Source organism: Equus przewalskii, chromosome 2 (assembly GCF_037783145.1).
Source record: "Equus przewalskii isolate Varuska chromosome 2, EquPr2, whole genome shotgun sequence".
Classification (NCBI taxonomy): Eukaryota; Metazoa; Chordata; class Mammalia; order Perissodactyla; family Equidae; genus Equus; species Equus przewalskii.
Window position 1 is genome coordinate 120,499,243 of NC_091832.1, and position 20,344 is coordinate 120,519,586.

Sequence of the window (20,344 nt, forward strand, 5' to 3'; positions counted from 1 at the left end):
AAATGATAAAACACAGAATGATGCTTGTGGGTCCTGTTTTCAAACACGGGTGTCTGCAACCAACTAGATATGATTAGCTCTTACATTATGCGTCTTATCTCCTACATTCCTATGCTGAAGAGATTTGAAAAAAAAAAGATACATAAAGTTCATTGTCTGCTCTCAGGAAGGTTATAAGCATATTCTTGAGTGTGCGTTTCGCTATCCGTCTGTGACGGCACTATTAGGTTAGCTATAAAGGGATTCCAAGAGCAGAATTAACTGGACAAGCAGATCTTCCTTCTTCCCTGCTTTCTCTCCACGCTGTCCTTCCCTCTTGCACGAGATCGTTCCTGAGGCCTCAGAGGGCCCCATTCAGGTGCTCTGGGGTCTGCGGAGGTTACTCAGAACAGGTGCACTATTCTCCTGTGAGGGGGTTTGGAGACCACTTTGGGAGAGACGCGCTATTGCAAAGCCACAATTCACTATCTGGACGTGAACTTACTCCAGGAGATCTCAGGCACTCCTGGGAACAGGATGGTACCAGACAGTTGCCTGTGCCCCGTCTCTCTGGTCCCAAGAAGCTAATTAAGAATTGGAAGGCTTTACTGTCCTTCCTACTTCTTAGGATGGAAAAGTAGAAGGAAATGGGCTTCCTCCTAGTGCCTAAGAAAGATCCAGTTGTTAAGGGAGATAAAGAGGAGTTAAATAGAAGACTCTTCAGCAAAATAGAGCTGATGGAGGAGGCAGAAATGTGAACTTAAAAGTAATAATGATGGGGCTGGCCCTGTGGCCCAGTGGTTAAGCTCACGAGCTGTGCTTCAGCGGCCCAGGGTTTTGCTAATTCAGATCCTGGGCAGACCTAGCCACTCTGAGGATGCGTCCCACACAGCACAACTAGAGGGACCTACAACTAGAATATACAACTATGTACCGGCGGCTTTCTGGGGGAAAGAAAGAAGAAAACAAAGAAGATTGGCAGCGGATATTAGCTCAGGTGCCAATCTATAAAAAATAAAAACACAGCAAAGTTGAAAATAAATAAATAAAATAAAAATAATGATGATGATAGGAATTAAGAAAAACTTGCTGTGGCCTGAAAAAAGTCTTTTTGAGTCCAAAATCATAAAATAAACCAAAAAACATGATATACTAGCTAAACAAGTCAGTAGATGAACTGAATGAAGATATGGAAATATCTTGCAACTTCAGATAATGACTTGGAAAATGTTGAAGAAATGTATAAGTCAGAGAGCAAGCTTATAAAGAAATAGATATAATAAAGGAAAAGACGAGGAGATTGGAGAATATATTGATGACACCTAAAGTGTTAATAATAGCAGTTAAATACAAAAAAGAAAAGGCACAGGTGCAGAGGGGTGAAAGTTAATCTAGAATAGAAGAAAACGTCCTCAAGATGGAGAGAAATCTAGATTTGAAGATTGAAGAGACTCAGGCTGAATTCATGAAGAAACTCAGAACTAGTCTTATTACTTCCGAATTTAAAAAAATCTGAACTCTAAAAATAAAAAAAGTAATACTCATACAAGTTTACAAACAGAAAGAAAAAGCTCATCTACAAAAAATTAACCAAAAAATCAAATGTCTATTGGACTTCTTCATTATAATACTGGCAGCTAAAGAATAATAGAATAGTATTGACAGACTAGTATGAAAGTAGAATGCTGCCCGTGAGATATGAAGATGAAGAGAAAATAGTGGTGAGCAATGAATTTTGCAATATATATAAAACTAGATAAAATATTCAAATATAGACAAATAATGTGTATTAAAATTGGTTATTAGTTTCCTTGAAACAGATAGCTGTACCTCAGGGGATATTAAAATAGAATTAAAGATCAAAATTACTAAATGATCTCATTAAATAAAGAAGGAGCAATGCTGAAGAGGGCAGGAAACAGGAGAGGGTGAGGAGCGAGCCTGAGTCTCACCCCTGCCCCGTGAGATAGCCCATCAGCTCCTCCACAGCTGCCAGGATGAGAGATAAACGACCACAGATGCGCGAATAAACAAGATTACAATGTATCATGAAACGTATCATAAATACTATATCCACATTACATGCTATATGTCACTTGATTTACCTTATGGCTTATATAATTACGTAACCATATAGTATTAACACATATGTTTAAAATGTACACTCTTGGTTTTGTATATGTACATACTCTACACAGGGAATTCTCTCATGGAAAAGAAAAAACAATTTTATTCTATCATGGATATGCTTAAATAAAGCAAACTATCATAATATTAATGGATATGTGTGTCCGCAAAGACATAGTATGATATGAAAGCCACGTTATCCCTTTTGCCCTTCCATAAATGCATCGTGAGACATTGCAAAATAGATACAAATTTCTCATGTGTAAGAAGATGTGGTCTGTCGAATTGTGAAATAATCTTGTGTTTAAGAACTTCTCCCAAAAAGGTTATTGTTAATCAAACACTTAGCTATTATGATATTCAGGGCACAGTAGCTGTCTTACTCTCTAAATGTTTGAAACCTTTGGTATCAAACCCAGTGAGGGTCATTGCCTTTAACCAAAGTTCCGTTCTCCACAATGATAAGAAAAATTCTCCTGCAAATCTTAATTTCCTACTTATCGTATAAAAACACCTAGAGTTTTTACAAAAGAATGAGTAATTATGATTAAACTATTCCTTTGTGAAACCAAATTTATTTTAATGTTTTTAGAATCAAGTGCTTGCTCACTTTTCCCTTGTATCATGAGGGTCTGTGCAAAACAGTAATGACAATGGAGGTTTCTTTTAGAAAGTGTGGATATTGACTCTGTTCTTTCCTTTGGCACAGCACAAATGAAACAATATTTAAAACACTCTGTTTTGGGGGAATATGCAGTCTACTTCTTGTAGCTTTGTATTTGTATTTGTTTAAATAAATGAATATTTTCCATATTGAGCACAATTTTAGGAATCTTTCCTTCAAAGAGAAAAGTTCTATCACAAAAGGATATAAATACCAGAAATAGCAAATAAAAAATTGGAGTGATGGGGCCGGCCCCGTGGCCGAGTGGTTAAGTCTGTGCGCTCCGCTGCAGGCGTCCCAGTGTTTCGTTGGTTCGAATCCTGGGTACGGACATGGCACTGCTCATCAAACCACACTGAGGCAGCGTCCCACATGCTACAACTAGAAGGACCCACAACGAAGAATATACAACTATGTACTGGGGGGCTTTGGGGAGAAAAAGGAAAAAATAAAATCTTTAAAAAAAAAAATTGGAGTGATGATTATGTCACTCACCAATAGGAGAATAGCTTAATATATTATGATATATAAAGCACTGTGGAATTTTCTGTACCTACTAAATAGAATAACTGATTATGTTTGTGTATGAAACTAGGAGAAATTGTCCCATATATGTTAAATAAAAAACAGGAAGTTACAGAGTGAAGCATATAATATAAATGCCATTTATTATAAAGATTAAAATGTATGAGGAAGCCTGTGGAAGTGGGTCTATCCTTGTGATTGGCTGCAAGACCATACAGAAAACTGTGCAATCATCTCTCAGACGGCAAGACTGCAAGAGAGGGAGAAGGAAAATTATTGATTTGATTTCCTTTAATAAATTTGAAGGAACTGTTAGAGTAAAATGATAAATAAATTTCATAAAATAATAACAAATTAACCGGCATCAAGTTTCCTTACATGTTTATTTTCCTGTTACCCTTTGTTCTGGAGGGTACGAATAGTTCAATGAAATAGTTGTCTGTATGTGTCTACATACTTGTTAGTTGAGACGGTTGGACATGAAATGATGATGATTTTCCTAATTATCTGACAAATCAGAAAGTCAAAGAAATATAATGATATATTCACTGAAGTAGAGGAATAAAGAATTAGTTTAGCAGTAGTATAGGAAAACACCAGATTACATTACATAGAGCTTTAAAACCTACCATAACTGGAGAGAAAATTGATTTATATGAGTATTTTTTGTCAGTTATTACTGATAAAGTTTAAACAACTTTTAGTAAAGTGACGTGAAAAGAACGGTTTTATATTTAATCAGACCAAGGGCAGCAAATGCACAAATATTATGCTCTACAGCATGAACATTTGTACGACTCACTGACGTCACAGAGGACGCTCTGCTCCTAGTTCAGTGATCTTCCAAAGCATCTTTCTTAATAATGTTTCTTTGGGCAGAAGGAAATTGGAGATATGAAAGCCAGAAGGAATTGTAATTCTGTTTTAAAAGAGAGACAATATTGTAGTGTTTGTAAAGAGTGAGTCCATTTTGTTCCCTCTCTGCTAAAATGGGACTGTTTATTTCTCTATTATTCAGGATACCTATTATGGATATTAAATATCCATGCAACTTGTATATATAATCATTTTTAAATAATTTATCATTTCTTTTCCTAAATAAAAACAGCATTTTTCTTCCTTAAAATTATTGCTGCCAAAATTAGAATTTCTAGTTGACTGACTAAAATAAACTTGTTAGGCATTTAGAACTGATTTATAAAGATACACATGAACATTATTTGCTAACATCTTGTTGTGGAAATGTTCACATATCACAAAAATACAGATAACAGTCTCATGAATTCCCAAGGTTCAGCTTCATATTTATCAACTAGCCAATTTTTTCTCAAATATTTACGGCAAATCCAAAACATATGTCATGTAACCAGTAGATTATTCAGTGTGTATCTCTGATACGGACTTTTTAAAAATGTCACAACTATGTAAAATAATAATCCTTTAATACAGATAAAAACCTCCTGTCCATATTCACACCAGTTGCCTCCCACATCACTTGATGTATCCACATTGAGATTCAGAAAGCACACACACAGCACACAGCTTTGTGGTTCTACACTGTTTTTGATTCTCTTTGAGTCCCTTCATCCTCCTCCTTGGAACCACCTTTTTTTTTATCTGACTTATTTGTTTGAGAAAACAAGTAATTTGGTTTGTGTTAAGACCCACGTTCTGGAGCTCTAGCATCAACCACCTTCTGTGTCTCATTCAACGTTGTTCTGGTTCAGATTGCTATTTTGTCTGACGGCAACATTATGACCCTCGCTTTTACAGTTGATAATTTTGTGTGTGCCTCACAGCTTGTGCTTTGTTAGGCAATCTGAATATTTTCATTCTTTTAATGGGTGAGTTAGAGTCATTCATATATATTTATTGATATGACCAGAGGTTTGCTCTCAATTCTGTCACATTGTTTTATTTTATTTAAAGCCTGAGTCATGTGGTCTGTCTCTTTTTATTTTGCTATATCTTTTATGTAGATAAATTTGCATTTTTGCTTCTAATGGTTGGCTTCATGCTACTACTAATAACTGTATATAATATTCCAGGTCTCATCATTCTCACGAGCCATCTGTGAACTCTACTATCCACAATAATTAACTGAGCCGAAAAATCTCCCTCTCTTCTCTCCTCACATCTCAGCATCTAATTAAAATCATATTATTTTAACTTTGTGTTAATACCTATGAAGCAATTAGCAAACATTTTTATTTTCATGTATTTTCTTCCTTCTCCTCCAATTTTTGATAGTTCTGTTATATGTATGACATCAAAGAATATACGTTTACCATAATTTTCTCATCAGCATCTTCAACATTTAGCTTGGTTTACAGTATAATATGCTTTATGTTTACCACCATGCCTAATAATAAAGCTTCTCTTATTATGGCTCAGATGCCTAAAGTAATTATGTAGAAGATTATTCATAAATAGTTGATGGGAATAATAATATCCAATTACTTACATGTTCATAATTATCTGTTACCTTCATATTTTGGCTAGATATGAAATCTTTGTTTCCTTGAATATGTTAAACAAATTGCTCCCCTGTATTCTGTAATGAAATGTTATTTTCAAGAAGTGTGGTACCTATTTGCTTTTTTCCCTTATAAGTAACAATTGTTTTCCCTGGGTTCCAAACACGTTTTTAAAAATCTTTGACATTCAATAATTTTAATAGGTTCCATCTTGGGGTTCATCATTCTGGGTTGAAATTCCCATATAATAGTGAACTCTTTCAAAACATAGGTTTAAGTATCGCTTTGCTTCAGGAATATTTTCTAATGGTCATTATTAGTGTTTTTTCTCGCTCATTTCATTGTTTTCACTTCAGAGACACCGATCGTAGCATGTTGGATCGTCTTTGCCTGTCTAATTTTCTCTTGAAGAGTTTAGGGTTTTTTTTTCACTTTTTTCCCCCATTTTCCTTCAGAGGTATTGTCATGAGTTATATTTAACAACCATTTCTTCCTTTGGAATTCATAAATGCAATCCGGTCCCACACTACACAATCAGAGGCAGAAATGGAGAAACATTAGAAGTGGGGCAGAAATTTATGCTGTGTTCCTTACCATCTCTCAGTCCCTCGTCCCTGTTGGCTGCACAACGCCTCAACAATGTATCCAACCACAGACCCCCTTTACAGTCACATATGTTGAGTTTTAACACACGTCCATCCCACTGTGCAAACTGTCCCTTCAGTTACTTACTATCTCGCAGTGTCGTAAGCAGCTGTTTCAATCGCCCATTCCAGTTTTCAGTGTACATTCTCCTGTGGGTGGTAAGATGTGATGTTTCTCAGTGTACTTTTCATGGTACCTGCAATGAAATGTTTCCTTGACCAACTGCTGTATAAGCAGAAGGTCCAAACTGACATATTTCCTGCTTTGGGCATTAAACAGTCTTGGAGGTATTTTCTTCAGTTAATGGGTATATAAATTCAAATTCAGAATAACTGTCTACCCTGGTCAGGGCCTTTTTGTATCCAGCCAGGGTCAAGGGTAATGAGCCAATGTAATGTATAAACTATGGCAACTCCTGGATCTGCTCAGTATGCAGCCCATGGCTTCTTTTAGTCTCTGATGTTCCCGTTGACAAACAAGCAAATATTGTTAAGATCCTGAGTCAGGAGGGTGCATAACTTCTCTCTGCTGACCAGTCTATTTCTTGATGCCGCCATGGTCACTCATGCCCCGTGTCCAGGAGACCACTTCCAAGGAAGCAGCAAGAGCATTACCGGTGGTTCTAGTCTTCTTTTTAATTTGGACGGTATTCTTGTGATGGGCATCAACATGCCCCACTTTGATTTTCCCCTTCTAAATCCATAATATTTTCTATAACACAGCACCACCAAAATTCCTGTTATCTTCCAGTTTCCTAAGGCTCATTTTCTAGATATAATGCTGGTTCATTGGCTATTGCCCTGTAAATGTTAAAAATCGATATCACATTATTATCAACCAGTCACAGTACAGAGGCTGTCCAGGTCAATGTCAGTTCCCCAGTCTCTAGATGTGTGTAAACCACATTGCATTTTCAGCATCCTCAGATAACTGATCATTGGAAGAGGCTCATTTAGCCAGAATGTTACACAGTTCCTCAGGAATATCTAACGTAGGACACAAAAAATAACAGCCTGGTGCTCATTTACGTGGTTGGTACCCCCAGAGATTCCCCTGTTGCATGTTCTCGAATGTACCATTTCCACCTACTTTTGGGATGATGATCCGATAGAACTCAGGACATAACAGGTGTTTCAGGTCTCAGAATAACTGTATGCCAGTCGACAGCAGAAGCAGTTTCAATTAAAGCCCAAGAACTCATTAGCAATTGCTAACTAGTTTTGACAGTACGGTGAGCACCAGCATCCAGCAATACTAATAAACGTGTCCAGTAATTTTGCTGTAAGCATCTTTGCTGCACAACTAATTGACCTTAAAGGCAACTTTCCCATGAAGGATGAAGCACCTGGTTGACTGACAGTTCCGGTTTCGTTTGGTTACAAATGGTTTCACTTGCCTTCATTGGGTTCACATGGTTTTCATTTGGTTACAAATATGCATCCCAGTATTTGGATGAAACCAATGCCTCTTAATGAAGGAAGACATTTCAGTGAAAAAAAAAAAAAAGTGTGATGCCGAACAAGGAGAGAATAAACAAGCAGAAAAAGAAAAAAAAAATGTGTAATACTGTGAACGAAAGACTTGGGAGACACAGTGCTCAGGTGACAATGCACAAAATAAAATCTGATCTTTGCAGCATTTCCATGAACCTGCAGTCAGCAAAGAGTCAAATGTTTGCATTCAAATATTCTGTATATTTTCAGTTTTTACAGTTGTCTTTGAAATTTTTTTGTTCATTTTTCATACTTCATTATGTCCCTTTTAAAGTCTCTCTTTTTATTTTTGTGATTTATCTTTGACAGCAAATTGCCTCATGACCAGTTAGTTGTGCAGCAAAGATGCTTGTAGAAAAACACCTAGAACCACTAATAGAGATTTCAGTACGCCAAGCCCTTCACCTGCACAAATGCAGGTGACCCGCCAACTCCTGGTGACTCAATTGCCCCATCTCTGAGGAATTCGGAGTAAGTGACCTCTACAGTCCCTCCAAATCAACAGACTTCTGAGTACCTTGCGTTTATTTTTCTCTCTCTTGATTTTATTTCTTCAGCCATCCAAGGAAATTATTTCAGCAGAGGAAGCAATCAGTTTCTTATAAGCCCAGGAGAACAACTGGGTCTATAAACTCTTATCTAAAGAGTCAGTTCTATGAACAAACCACATTTTTTTATGTTTACTCTCTAAGATTTCAGAAACAGTCTTTGTTTTCTTCTTCTCCTCCCCAAAGCCCCCCAGTACGTAGTTGTATATTCTAGCTGTGAGTGCCTCTGGGTGTGCTATGTGGGACGCCACCTCAGCATGGCCTGATGAGTGTGCCATGTCTGCATCCCAACCAGAGAAACCCTGGGCCGCCAAAGCAGAGCACGTGAACTTAACCATTTAGCCACCGGGCTGGCCCCAAAACACTGTCATATTTACAGCTCAGCAGATAACATTTTTGTTATTGTCACATAACAAACTGAAACAACTCGAAAAGAGCAGTGGTGATCACCACAAAGTCAGTATCAGGATTTTCCCATTTTAAGAACGATTTACTCAGGTTTTCCCCCCAAAACTGTGACACCTGATCTCTCTAACATAATAAGCTGGAAAATACGTCAATAAGCCTGTGATTAGTCTCGTATGTCCAGAAAAATAGTTTGAAACCTCTGGATAAAAGATTGATTCCTGCTAAATAGAATGCAAGACATCAGAGTTGGAGTAAGGGTGTGCCATGTAGAGAAGAAATTATAAGCATAGTCTCCTAAAGTACATGAAAGCAAAATCCACTATGTAACCGTAGTTTTCACACCCCTACTGGGACTCAGGAAGATGACACAAACAAGGGCATAACTGTGGTTCTCTGTCGCCCAGCATCCTGTGGTCCGGCCAGTTCAAGCCCACGTGGGAACCTGCTGGGGCAGAGAACAGGGCACCAGCTCTTGCGGGGGACCTGGTGTCGGCAGGGGAAGCAGAGCATAAAGGCCTTACCACAGTCTCCACCGACTGAGAAATTAGTGCGCGCAGCACACACACGCTCACTACTGCATGATCGTGTCTTTGTTCTACTTCACTAATATCTTACGCAAATTTTAAAGTATGTACCAATTACATAAAACATTTAAAGGATAAGACAACAAAAATAATAGAAGTTCTACTCTGTCCTCTCACATGCCGATGCGTCATCTCCAGCACGACAGGCTTCTCGCTCGGAGAGCAGTGGTGTGGGGGTCAGAACCATTTATACTCATGCAGATGAAATGATGCTCCCCTTTTATTGTTTTATAAATGTTGTTACTGCTAGACATTTTTAAAAGTCACTTTACTCAGCTTTTTCTTTCATACTGCTTTATTTTATACAAATTTTACACATTTTCAAAACCCTACAAGAATTTTGAATCTAGAGATTCAACTACCTGGAGAATTTTGCTTTGCCGTAGAAAATCACAAAAACAACGCGACAAGAGGGTGGTTCAAAGATTAATATAATTCTCCCATATTTAAGCATCAAATTAAAGTCAATTTATTTCACAGATTAGAAAAATGGATTTTGCTTAAAATATACCTATAAAATTAAGATTGGAGCTCCTGTTAATAAAAAAAAAAGAAAGAGAGAAATACGTCCTGCCCTGGATCACGTAACTTTGTAAATCCCGGCCGCCGTGCCATTAGATACTCGGCTGTGGCTTCCTAGAAACCCTCATCTTTCCCTGTCGAGTAGTTTGATCCTATCAGGAATCTGCAATTTTTCAGATTAATAATGAAAACAGCAAGTAAAACACCCCCATAGGTGCTTTGTTTCTGTGTGAAATTGATAAAAACTCATTTCCATTCAAAATTTCTAACTTGTATGGTGATATAAACTAAATGCAAATTGAAGCATAAATAATTTAAAAACGTTTCCCTTAACTTTCCCTTTTACGGTGCTGACTTTTAAGGAATGTTGGTGTGTTGCTCTTTGTTTCACCCTGGCTCTTTCACACTCTCTCTGTCTGATGATTTGACACAGAAAACCGCATTAGTCTCTTCTAACGACGTTCGATTAAATTGAGGCCAGAGAGTGGGTGACTGAGACTGGGCTGCACTGTGGAAACACTTGGATCTGAATCCAATCGAATTTCAAATTACTTCCCTCATTCACAAAATAGAGACGTTAATAGAAAGTATGGCTCCATATTTCCCTATATGTTTTGTAGACTATATATATATATATTTCTACAATAATGTCATTATATATGTTCCTGGAAGACTTCCATTCAGGAAAAAAAGAGTTACCTTTTATTTTTATTTATTTATTTATTTTGAGGAAGCTTAGCCCTGAGCTAACTCCTGCCAATCCTCCTCTTTTTGCTGAGGAAGACTGGCCCGGAGCTAACATCCGTGCCCATCTTCCTCTACTTTATGTGTGGGACGTCTGCCACAGCATGGCTTGCCAAGCGTTGCCATGTCTGCACCTGGGATCCGAACCAGCGAACCCCAGGCCACCTAAGCGGAATGTGCTCACTTACCGGCTGCACCACCGGGCTGGCCCCAAGAGTTTCCTTTTAAAAAACAGGACACATGGAGTAAAAGGCTTAGGGACGTGGCTCAGAATGTGCACAATGTGGTCACATGTCACAGCCAGTGCTGGGGAGGGACAAGCTGCCCAGCGGGACGGGGGGCAGCCTCAGCAGACACTGAAAAGGCACCGACTTCCCTGTGCAGCCCTTCCCTCTTGTGACAGCCACACGCGAGCTACCACCTGCAGGTACCTCAGTGTTAAGCATTCTCTTGGGCTACTGAGGAGCTCCAGAGCTTCCCAGGGAAGAGGGTCGGACTTCATGGGAAGAAAAAGGGGAGATATCCACGTTTCAATCAATTAGGAAACACATCAATACTGTAAAAGCTGTTTCTGCACACACCTGCTGACTCCCACCAACAGGCAGCCAGCAGTAGCAGGGCTGCCAGTACCTTGTTTGTTGAGACTGTGTGAGGAAAATGCTGACGTGGCATCATTAACATCATTTTAAATTAACTATTGAAGCGAGGAGAATGCTCATATCCACAAGGAAAGCTACTTTGTTTAAACGGTGATTGCATACGTGACTGTACACATGTATTATATCTATTTATTTTTTGCTGAGGATGGTTGGCCCTGAGCTAACACCTGTGCCACTCTCCCTCTATTTTGTATGTGGGCTGCCACCACAGCGTGGCTGCTGACGAGTGATGCAGGCCTATGCCAGGAACCAAACCTGGGCCACTGAAGTGGAGGGCACCAAACAACCACCAAGCCACCGGGGCTGGGCCCCGTACAGGTGTATTTTTAAAAATATTGTCAAGGGCCTCATCTTTCCTTTCTATTTTTGAGTATTTTAAATGTACATAATTATTAGTGTAGTCGTGCACTATACATAATTTGTAAATACATGAAGACCTGTATACTGACAGCACGAGCTTTCTTTTGAGCTCTTGATCAGTAGCTGAGCAGAACGCTACACCGTCAGTGTATAACAGTACAAAGATTAGAATGTAAGTGGTACCTCAGAGTCAGCTCCATTTGAATTTACCATGTCAAATGCTGATTTGATTATAGATTATGTTCTTGAGAATCATCTTACACCACTGAGAACGTTTTGGAATAAATCTGTATCTAGAAAATTTTGTGCACTATTATGACCAAATTTTACCTATTTTCTTTTTAATGTACTTCCATTCTTGTGGAGCTTATACAATGATTATATTTCAAAAGAAAAATTATAGCAACTCTCAGTGGAGCACATGTAAATAAAGGTAGCAGCACCTCCAGCAGACGCTAATTTCTGATTTCTCCTTTAAACGACAGTAAATGCATCTGTTGCACAGAAATTATATCCCAATCAGGGGACCCTATAATTGTCCTGATTAACTTTGATTCAATTAACAGATAGGAGCTCTCCAAGGAGCTCTCGTTTTGAGAGCTAAAAAGAAATTGAATTATCCCACTGCCTTCCCCCCACCTTCAGCAGTTCTCAAATTTAGAGTAATAGATACTTTAATGAGTTTTGAAGGATTAATTTTTCTCTTAATCTGTTACCTGTATCTTCTGAATCAATGTGGGAAATGCGTGTGTGCAGATAACCAAGAGATGTCTGGCCCACCACCCTACACATACTCCAACAGAACACTTTCTTTTCTTACATAAAAAGTAAACAAATCCGAATGTTACAGAATTGTTTTTAAATGAATTTATATGAATATGCTTTTGTTTCTTTGGAAAATTGTCTCCTTATTTGAGGGTAAAAATGCAGGTAGCAAAATTATCATCACTATATAATTCTATGAAATTGCATCATACATGCATTTAATTTTCTAAAATTCCAATAAATATACTTGGGAAACAAAGAAGGAAAGAAAGACAATGAGAGGTAGAGAGAAAAGAAAGAAACAGTCTGCATTGTTCAGATAACACGCTTCCCATTGCTCTGGTTTAGCATGGTCTCCAGGAGGAGATGGAGACGTGAATCTTCAGTCCAGCCATTCTCAGCTTTCATCCTGTAAAGGCTTTGCACAAATAAGCATGATTCTAGTGTTTAAAATATGCATCTTTCACCATCTGGACTCTGAATACAATCTAACACTTTATATTGGGCTGAACTGAAGCAGCAGCAACACTTTCCAGTGCGAAGACTGGCAATTTTGTTCCTTAGGAAAGGCAGTGTGTGCACTTACTGTACTTTAGAGGTGATGTAGGGCATTCTCAAGGGCAACTTGGATGATGTGATTTTCGCTTGCACTCAGGCTGTAGTGGCTAATCCCCATGTAATCTGGGACTGTGTTGTGCTCGTGTATGTTGAGAAGCATTGGTAGTGAGGCTGTCAATCACCTCTGAGGCATCACTAGCTCATAACAATTAATGTCTCCTAGGGCACCAAGCTGGCTTATTTCCTAGCATCCTCACACATTTGCAGAGCTGCACGCTCTCATGCACTCCCAAGTTTTAGATGTCAGAGTACAGAATCCTTCTCTGGGTCACCATTTCCTCTGCCCTCTGTTCCTTCCCTCAGTGGTCCAAGACCTAGACTTTTGAAGCTCTTGTGGTAAGAGCAGAAGGAAGAAGGAGAACTCGGGAACTGGGGCCAGCCCGGTGGTGCAGCAGTTAAGTTCGCACGTTCTGCTTCTCAGTGGCCTAGGGTTTGCCGATTTGGATCCCGGGTATGGACATGGCCCTGCTTGGCCCAAAGCCATGCTGAGGTAGGTGTCCCAGGTATAAAGTAGAGGAAGATGGGCACAGACGTTAGCTCAGGGCCAGTCTTCCTCAGGAAAAAGAGGAGGATTGGCAGTAGTTAGCTCAGGGATAATCTTTCTCAAAAAAAAAGGAAACTAGTAGGGTGGGCCCCAACAAAAGCAGGATTCAGATTCTAGATTTCTCTTAGTTGAGAACCCTCCTCCTTAGCCATTATTTCCTAAATCTTACCATTTTTCAAAGTATAAGCTTCTAGAAAGTCTGTCTTATTTTTGGCACTTCATTTCATCCTCACAAGGAAATTTTTTAAGAGAAGTTGACGGAATCCAGAGGGCACAACATCCTCCTACTCAGTTACACTCCCATTTTCCTCTCTACCTTCCTCTTCTGCTGCTCGCAATGCTTGCTTTAAAGTCAAAAATACCGTGGACCACAGGATCGATGAGCACAGGGTCACATAAAGCTCCTATCTGTCGTTTCATTTCTACACCCCTTGTACCTGGCACAGCTGCTGGAAGGAAGCACACTCAACACACGAGAGGAACGACTGAGCCATGGATGAGCAGTGACATGTACCGGGACACAGGGAGTCTCTACGTAGGGCAAACCTAAAAGGAAAGCCATGCCTGGAGCCCTCTCCTCCTCTGAGAGCAAAGAACTCTTCAGACTCCTTTCACTGTGACTGCCTCCAATTCCATCATCGTCACTCATGTCACATCACCTCCACTGGTGCCTCAGTCCAACGAGACGGAGTCACAGACTGTGAGAGTAAAGCAGCAGTGCAAACTGATGCATTTCTACACAACTGAGGCATTTTACAACTGCAAATATTTGATCAAAATATGCATAGTTACCAAACCACCACATAACCCCTTTCATATTCTTGATAAATGGTGTGTGTCACACAAAGCAATTTATTTCTTCCCTGATTTCATTAGGGAAGAAAGAGGCTTTCATTTGTAACTCAAGTGATTTCTACATGGTGAATTGGCAGAAAGAAGTAATTTGCCTTTCAAAAGAAGAGGGTTTAATTCAGAATTAGTGAGCAGGAAGGGTGGGATCCCTTCTAACTTCACTCATGATTTATCACATATTTTCACAGGCCTCTCTGGGAAGAAACAGAAAACAATAACTTTTGATAGTTATCATTTTCAGCCTGCATTTATTTTGAAGCAGAGTTGTGTCAATATAGTTATTATCAGGTTGCCTCAAACTCATTGCTGTACACTACTTTTTTTCATCATGAAAACCGTGAAAAGGAAAACGTTTTCCTGTCACCCTGAATCCATTTGTGCATACTCACTGTAGGGTTTTGGAAGAATATGTCCTGAACTGGAAAACTGAAAACACAGAACGTCCACAAATCACAAGCCACCTTCTCTCGAAGCAAATAAAACTTGCTGCTCTGAGCCATTTTACCTGGAACGCTTAGATGGAATGTACGCTGACAACAGGAGGGAAGCGGCTAACTTTTGCTGCGTTCTCCCTCCTGCCTGGTATTGTTGAAACTCTTCATCCCCAGAGCTACCCTGTAAATTAGATTTTTCAATCTTTGTTTTTAAATGAGGAAAGTGAGGTTCAAAGAGTTCAGCATATTCCGGAGATTACCGAAATGGGTTCCACCCCAAGCCCCCTCGCATCTGCACCGAGAGGGAGTCTGGCTGCGGGACCTGCTGCAAAGCGCCCGTGAGATCCAGCTCGCAGCGCCCCGGGCCACCTGCCCCTGCGGGGTCGCCGGCTCCCGCCTCCCGGGAAACGGAGGCTATTGTCGCGCATCCTCCTCAGTGTCCTCACGGTCCGGCCCTGAAAACCACGGTGCCAAATGTCCAACCGCACAACCAAGTGTACGTGTTTAGATTGCTTACAGGATACGTTTATCTCAGAGAAATTAAGAAACCAAGTCTCGCGGTCGTGTTTTAAGAAAATCTACACCTCGGAATTTCTGATCTACCCTCAGCGAGTGATGGCATTCCTCCAGAGCAGAATCCTCCAGGGGAGACCGCAGCCTCTCTGCCTGGGGGATGACTTCTGGTGATGCAGATTGGAGGACGAGGGGAAACGGTGGGCGTTGGGAGAGGGAGCGAGAGGAAAGGCGATGTGAGAGGTGAGAACGCAACCCACAGGCAGAAAGCGCAGGGCAATTCCGAGTCCAGCCACACCGACGCCTCGCAGCGCGCAGCCGGCAGCCGCCGCACCCGCACGCGCTCTCGTCCGGGATCGCGCTCTGCTGACGCGTGCACGCTGAGGTGGGTCTAGAAAAGGACAGCCCACAGCAAACGTCCGAGAGCCGGGACCTCGGCAGAGCGCCTTGAAGTTGAGAGGAGAACAGCCTGGAAGGATGTGAGCTGCGTCTGGGAGGGCGTAGCGCCCCGCCAGACGCGCAGGGACGGAGCGCGCAGGGACCGGGCGCGCCGGGCAGCGATCCGCGCCGCCCCGACCCCGACGCCCCCGACCCCTCCTCCGCCCTGCCCCCGGAGGCGCGGGCTCCTCGCCATCCCCTGCGGGCGGGAGCGTCCCTGAGTCGGCGAGCGCTGCGCTGCGCCTCCGCTCCCGGGCCGAGGGCAGAGGGGACTCGGGTGACGCCGCCGCAGACCCGCCGCGATGGCCCTGGTCCCCGTGAACTGGACAGGGGCGGCGGACACCGAGTGGCTGCCGCTGCTGGGTCCGGCCGGCAACCTGTCTGCCGCCCCTGCCGCGCGCGGGCTGCCGTCCCCCGCGCCCTCGCACCCGCGGGCCAACCTCACCAACCAGTTCGTGCAGCCGCCCTGGCGCATCGCGCTCTGGTCCCTGGCCTACGGCGCCGTGGTGGCCGTGGCGGTCTCGGGGAACCTCGTCGTCATCTGGATCGTCCTGGCCCACAAGCGCATGAGGACCGTCACCAACTACTTCCTCGTGAACCTGGCTTTCTCCGACGCCTCCACGGCCGCCTTCAACACCCTGGTCAACTTCATCTACGCGCTGCACAGCGAGTGGTACTTCGGCGCCAACTACTGTCGCTTCCAGAACTTCTTTCCCATCACAGCCGTGTTCGCCAGCATCTACTCTATGACGGCCATCGCGGTGGACAGGTGAGGAGACGGGCAGGAAGGAGGGCGAGGGAGAGGAGAGCCAGGCAGGAGGTAGGGTTGAAAAGGGCCTGTGACGAGATGGGGACTAGGAAAGAGCTCCTGGAGAAGGAGGTCAGCAGCCCACTGGTAGTTCCCCTGCGGCTGAACCAGTTTCTGCCTCTATGGGCCGCCACTCCAACCTGCCCGCTGGTCCCCATTAACAGCACCTAGAGGGACTGAAGGAGGAGAGTGAAGGAGATGGGGAAAGTCTGTCATGGTAAATAGGACGAAGGCAGCTAGAAACACTTGATACCAGCAGACTTCCTCAAATGCCTTCAGACAATTGCTGCAAAGCTTTTGTTCTCTGTAAAATGGACCTTCCTTCTCCCTGTCAGTCACTACTCTGTCAGAGAAAGGGACCATGGGCCACCTTCCCTCTTCCCTCTGGTCTGCTGGTCCTCGCGGCACCCCACACCCCCTTTCCTTGCCCCAAGGTCAGCGCTGGTCTGGCCTCCCAGTCATGGAGCATCCATCAGAGGCGACAGCTCCTTCCAGGACATTGCTGTCGCCTGGTGGTTTCCCCAGTGTCTGGAGGTGGACCTCACATCCAGTAATCTGGGGCGTCTGTGAGCTGAGCCAGCCCTGTGCCTGGAAGATCTCACTCAAACCTTTCAGACGGTGGGCAACAACAAGAAGCCCAAGAAATAAATGTTTAAAAAACGAGACACACTACTTTATAGCTGTTTAAGGCACATTTTTTAGAATGTTCCCTCATCTACAGTGGGGATTCTGAGATGCTTAGGCAATTAAAAAAGCTGGATAGACCTCCAACATTTGTTCCTGTAGTTTTTAAAATTTCTGTGTGCATTTTGTTTCTTATATTGAACATTGTGAAATATGCATACTTGTATTAAGACGATGGTAAACCCCTACCTGCTATTGAAAGCTAGTTACACTTTAATTCAATATTATGCTAAAAATCAACAAAGCCAGTCGATTCCAGTCTTCCCTTTGCAATTGGCAGCTGCCTGGGGGACCATGGGGGTGATGTCACTTTAACCTCAAGTCTTGATGTTCTCATGTCTGGGTAGAGGAGAGCACTTTTTTCTACATTAACAAACCTGTTTCAAAAGAAAATGAGGCATAATATTAATTCTTACTACACTAAGCTGACATTATGAGGAAAAAAAAAGAAACAACAAGTTCTTTCCATAAGTCCATCCTCTGTGTATGCTATTTTGAAAGAGTGAAAACAGAGGTATTGATAACATAAATCTTTAAAAATTATTTTCACATGCCAGGCTCGGAGGGTTACATTGAAGAATTAGTGATTACTTGCCACTAACTAGGATAAATAGGCTTCTTTTTCTTTTTATTTCTTGTAAGCATGTGATTTTGTGATTAGGAGGAGAGGCATTAGCATATCATGTTATAAAATTCTCACAATCTTGAAATGTTAATGATGCATTATGAAAATTTAGTGTGTGTGAAATTGATATTTCAAGTCTGAGGAAAAAAGGTTATTTTTCTTATTACTTTCTTCTGACATTTATACAAAATGTGAAATGGTCCTGGAGTTGTTTTAATTGATAATGCAATACTATTTCATTACACTCACTGGTTTGAAATTAATGAATACTTTACTACTTATTATTTACTAGAAAACATTGTTCAGTCACTAAAACTGCAAAATTTTTGGAGCATACAATTTGCAACTAAACCTGAAGCATACTCAGTGCCGATACTGAATATCTTTTTTAAAACTGTTATTTAAAGGAATAATCTTATCAAATAATATAAAAGAGTTGATAAAAAGAAACACAGAAATACAGAAAAACCTGTTTAGGACAATTTCTAGAACGAAAGACTACACAAATATAACAGCTAATGGAACTTTCAGTAGTTTACCAGCCCACACAATCTTTCTTATTGATGAAGAATGCATCATTTAGACTGCAACGTGAGCACTTGGCTTATTGAATTTTGAGTGTTTTCTATCCTCATTCAATATAAATGGAATTGTATCCTCCCAGCCTAAATGGAAAGCATACTGCACTCTTTCTGCCTCTCCCTAAAATAAAAAAATCTTCTGAGCTTGAAAGCTACCTCAGCTTTGACTCGGGTGCACTCAGCTTTCCTTCAGCTGCAGCGGAATGCTTGCAGCCCCTGGGACCTTAGAGATTTTAGCCTTGAAAGGACTGCAGATGCCCCCTTAGTGAGCAGCTCTGTTTCACAAGTGGAGGACCACAAGCCAGGGGTCTCACAGTTTGTTGAGCAAAAGGCACTGAGTTTTCCTTGAAGTGTTTGGCACTCATTCTGCACTGGAAAGGTTGCTTTCTGCTTCCATGTTTTAAAAATATAATATCAGTCACTCTACTAAAGATTTGAATGTGAAGTCACAGGTTCTGGTCTCATCCTGGGACATGTTACCTTCTGCTTTCTTAGAAATTCCTGCAAAACTGTGTTTCTATTGGTCAATAAGCGATCTTTCAGTTCCACACAGTTCCTTCTTGCCTGGAAGACTACTTCATCGTCCCTACACACACTCACGCGCGCGCGCGCACACACACACACACAGTGGAATTATTTGCCAATGAAGAGCTGCTCTCTCCACCATCCTTCCCAGATTTGCCATTTTGAAATGTAACATTTAAACACAACATTTATATAAAAGTTGCTAAGCTTTCCCAACTTGATGCAGTCTGGGATTCAAGGCACTGTTGTTGCTCCTAAGGAGCTGTGATGACTCAGGGTTCAATTAGGCAAAATTACACCTTCCAGGAGATTAGAACCAGCATCCGTTTATGCTGTGTGTCGTCCATGTGTCATAGCACATCTTACATATGTGTTGCTTATATTTAGTGTGGATGTAGACAGAAGATTATCAATCCAACAGTTAATGTAATACACAGCTTGTCATTTCTGTTCATTTGTGGCGTATGCCACTTGATATGCGGGGATATTAGAAAACAGAAAACATTTTCTTCCATTTTCTAAGCACCTTTTTGAGATTAAGTTAGAAACTCTAGGAAGGTTTATTAACATATAGCAAAGGACGATTTCAGGGCACATGGTCCAGTATTTATCAGAATACTTAATTAAAGAATTTTTAAAATGACATTCACTGTTTCTTACTTGGAAACCTTAAGGAGATGATTTAATATGATTTATTTATTTATTTATAAAGATAGGAGAAATGCTTTACATTCTTCAAACCTAGGGACACACATGACATGAGTAATTATCAAAAGAAATATTTAATCTAACTGAAGTAAGTTATATTTTTTAGCCAAATACATAGATAAAAATTTATCTTCTATGCTATTCTTTGTTTTTAATTTCTTTAGGAAGGTTCTTTAGCATAAAGCTAATTGTTATGTAAAGTATTTGCAGAACCTCTATTTCTTTTGAAATTTATTATGGACAAATAAAAATATGCAGTCATAAGAAATTGTGAGACCTCAATCTGGTAACAAATTACCTGAATGTATCATGGTAAGTTTTACATCATTGCTATAAATATTATGGATGTAAAAACTTGGCACATTTTTAAAGACTCCTTGCTCAGTCTGTGATCCTAGTACCCTGGCCACCCCTCCTTCCTTCCACTGCAGGGAGAGCCGCTGTCCGAGCACGTAACACTGCTTCTTAGAGCTACAGTAAGACCCCACTCACTGTTCAGCCCAGAAGATGAACT

The 20,344-nt window shown here is 41.1% G+C and overlaps 1 protein-coding gene and 1 long non-coding RNA gene across 2 annotated transcripts in view; one reads left to right on the forward strand and one right to left on the reverse strand.

Annotated features, from left to right (window-relative positions):
- Window positions 1-3,431: 3,431 nt before the first annotated feature.
- Window positions 3,432-16,530, reverse strand: LOC139081863 (uncharacterized). The gene is made up of 3 exons (XR_011537313.1): window positions 16,349-16,530; window positions 6,505-6,613; window positions 3,432-3,545 (listed from the first exon to the last, which is right to left on the reverse strand). It is a non-coding gene; the product is annotated as an uncharacterized lncRNA (long non-coding RNA).
- TACR3 (tachykinin receptor 3) overlaps window positions 15,000-20,344 on the forward strand; it is a 67,193-nt gene continuing 61,848 nt past the window's right edge. The window contains exon 1 of the mRNA XM_008533948.2: window positions 15,000-16,668. Coding sequence (XP_008532170.1) covers window positions 16,202-16,668 — 467 coding nt within the window. The 5' untranslated portion in view covers window positions 15,000-16,201. The remainder of the gene's footprint in view (window positions 16,669-20,344) is intronic.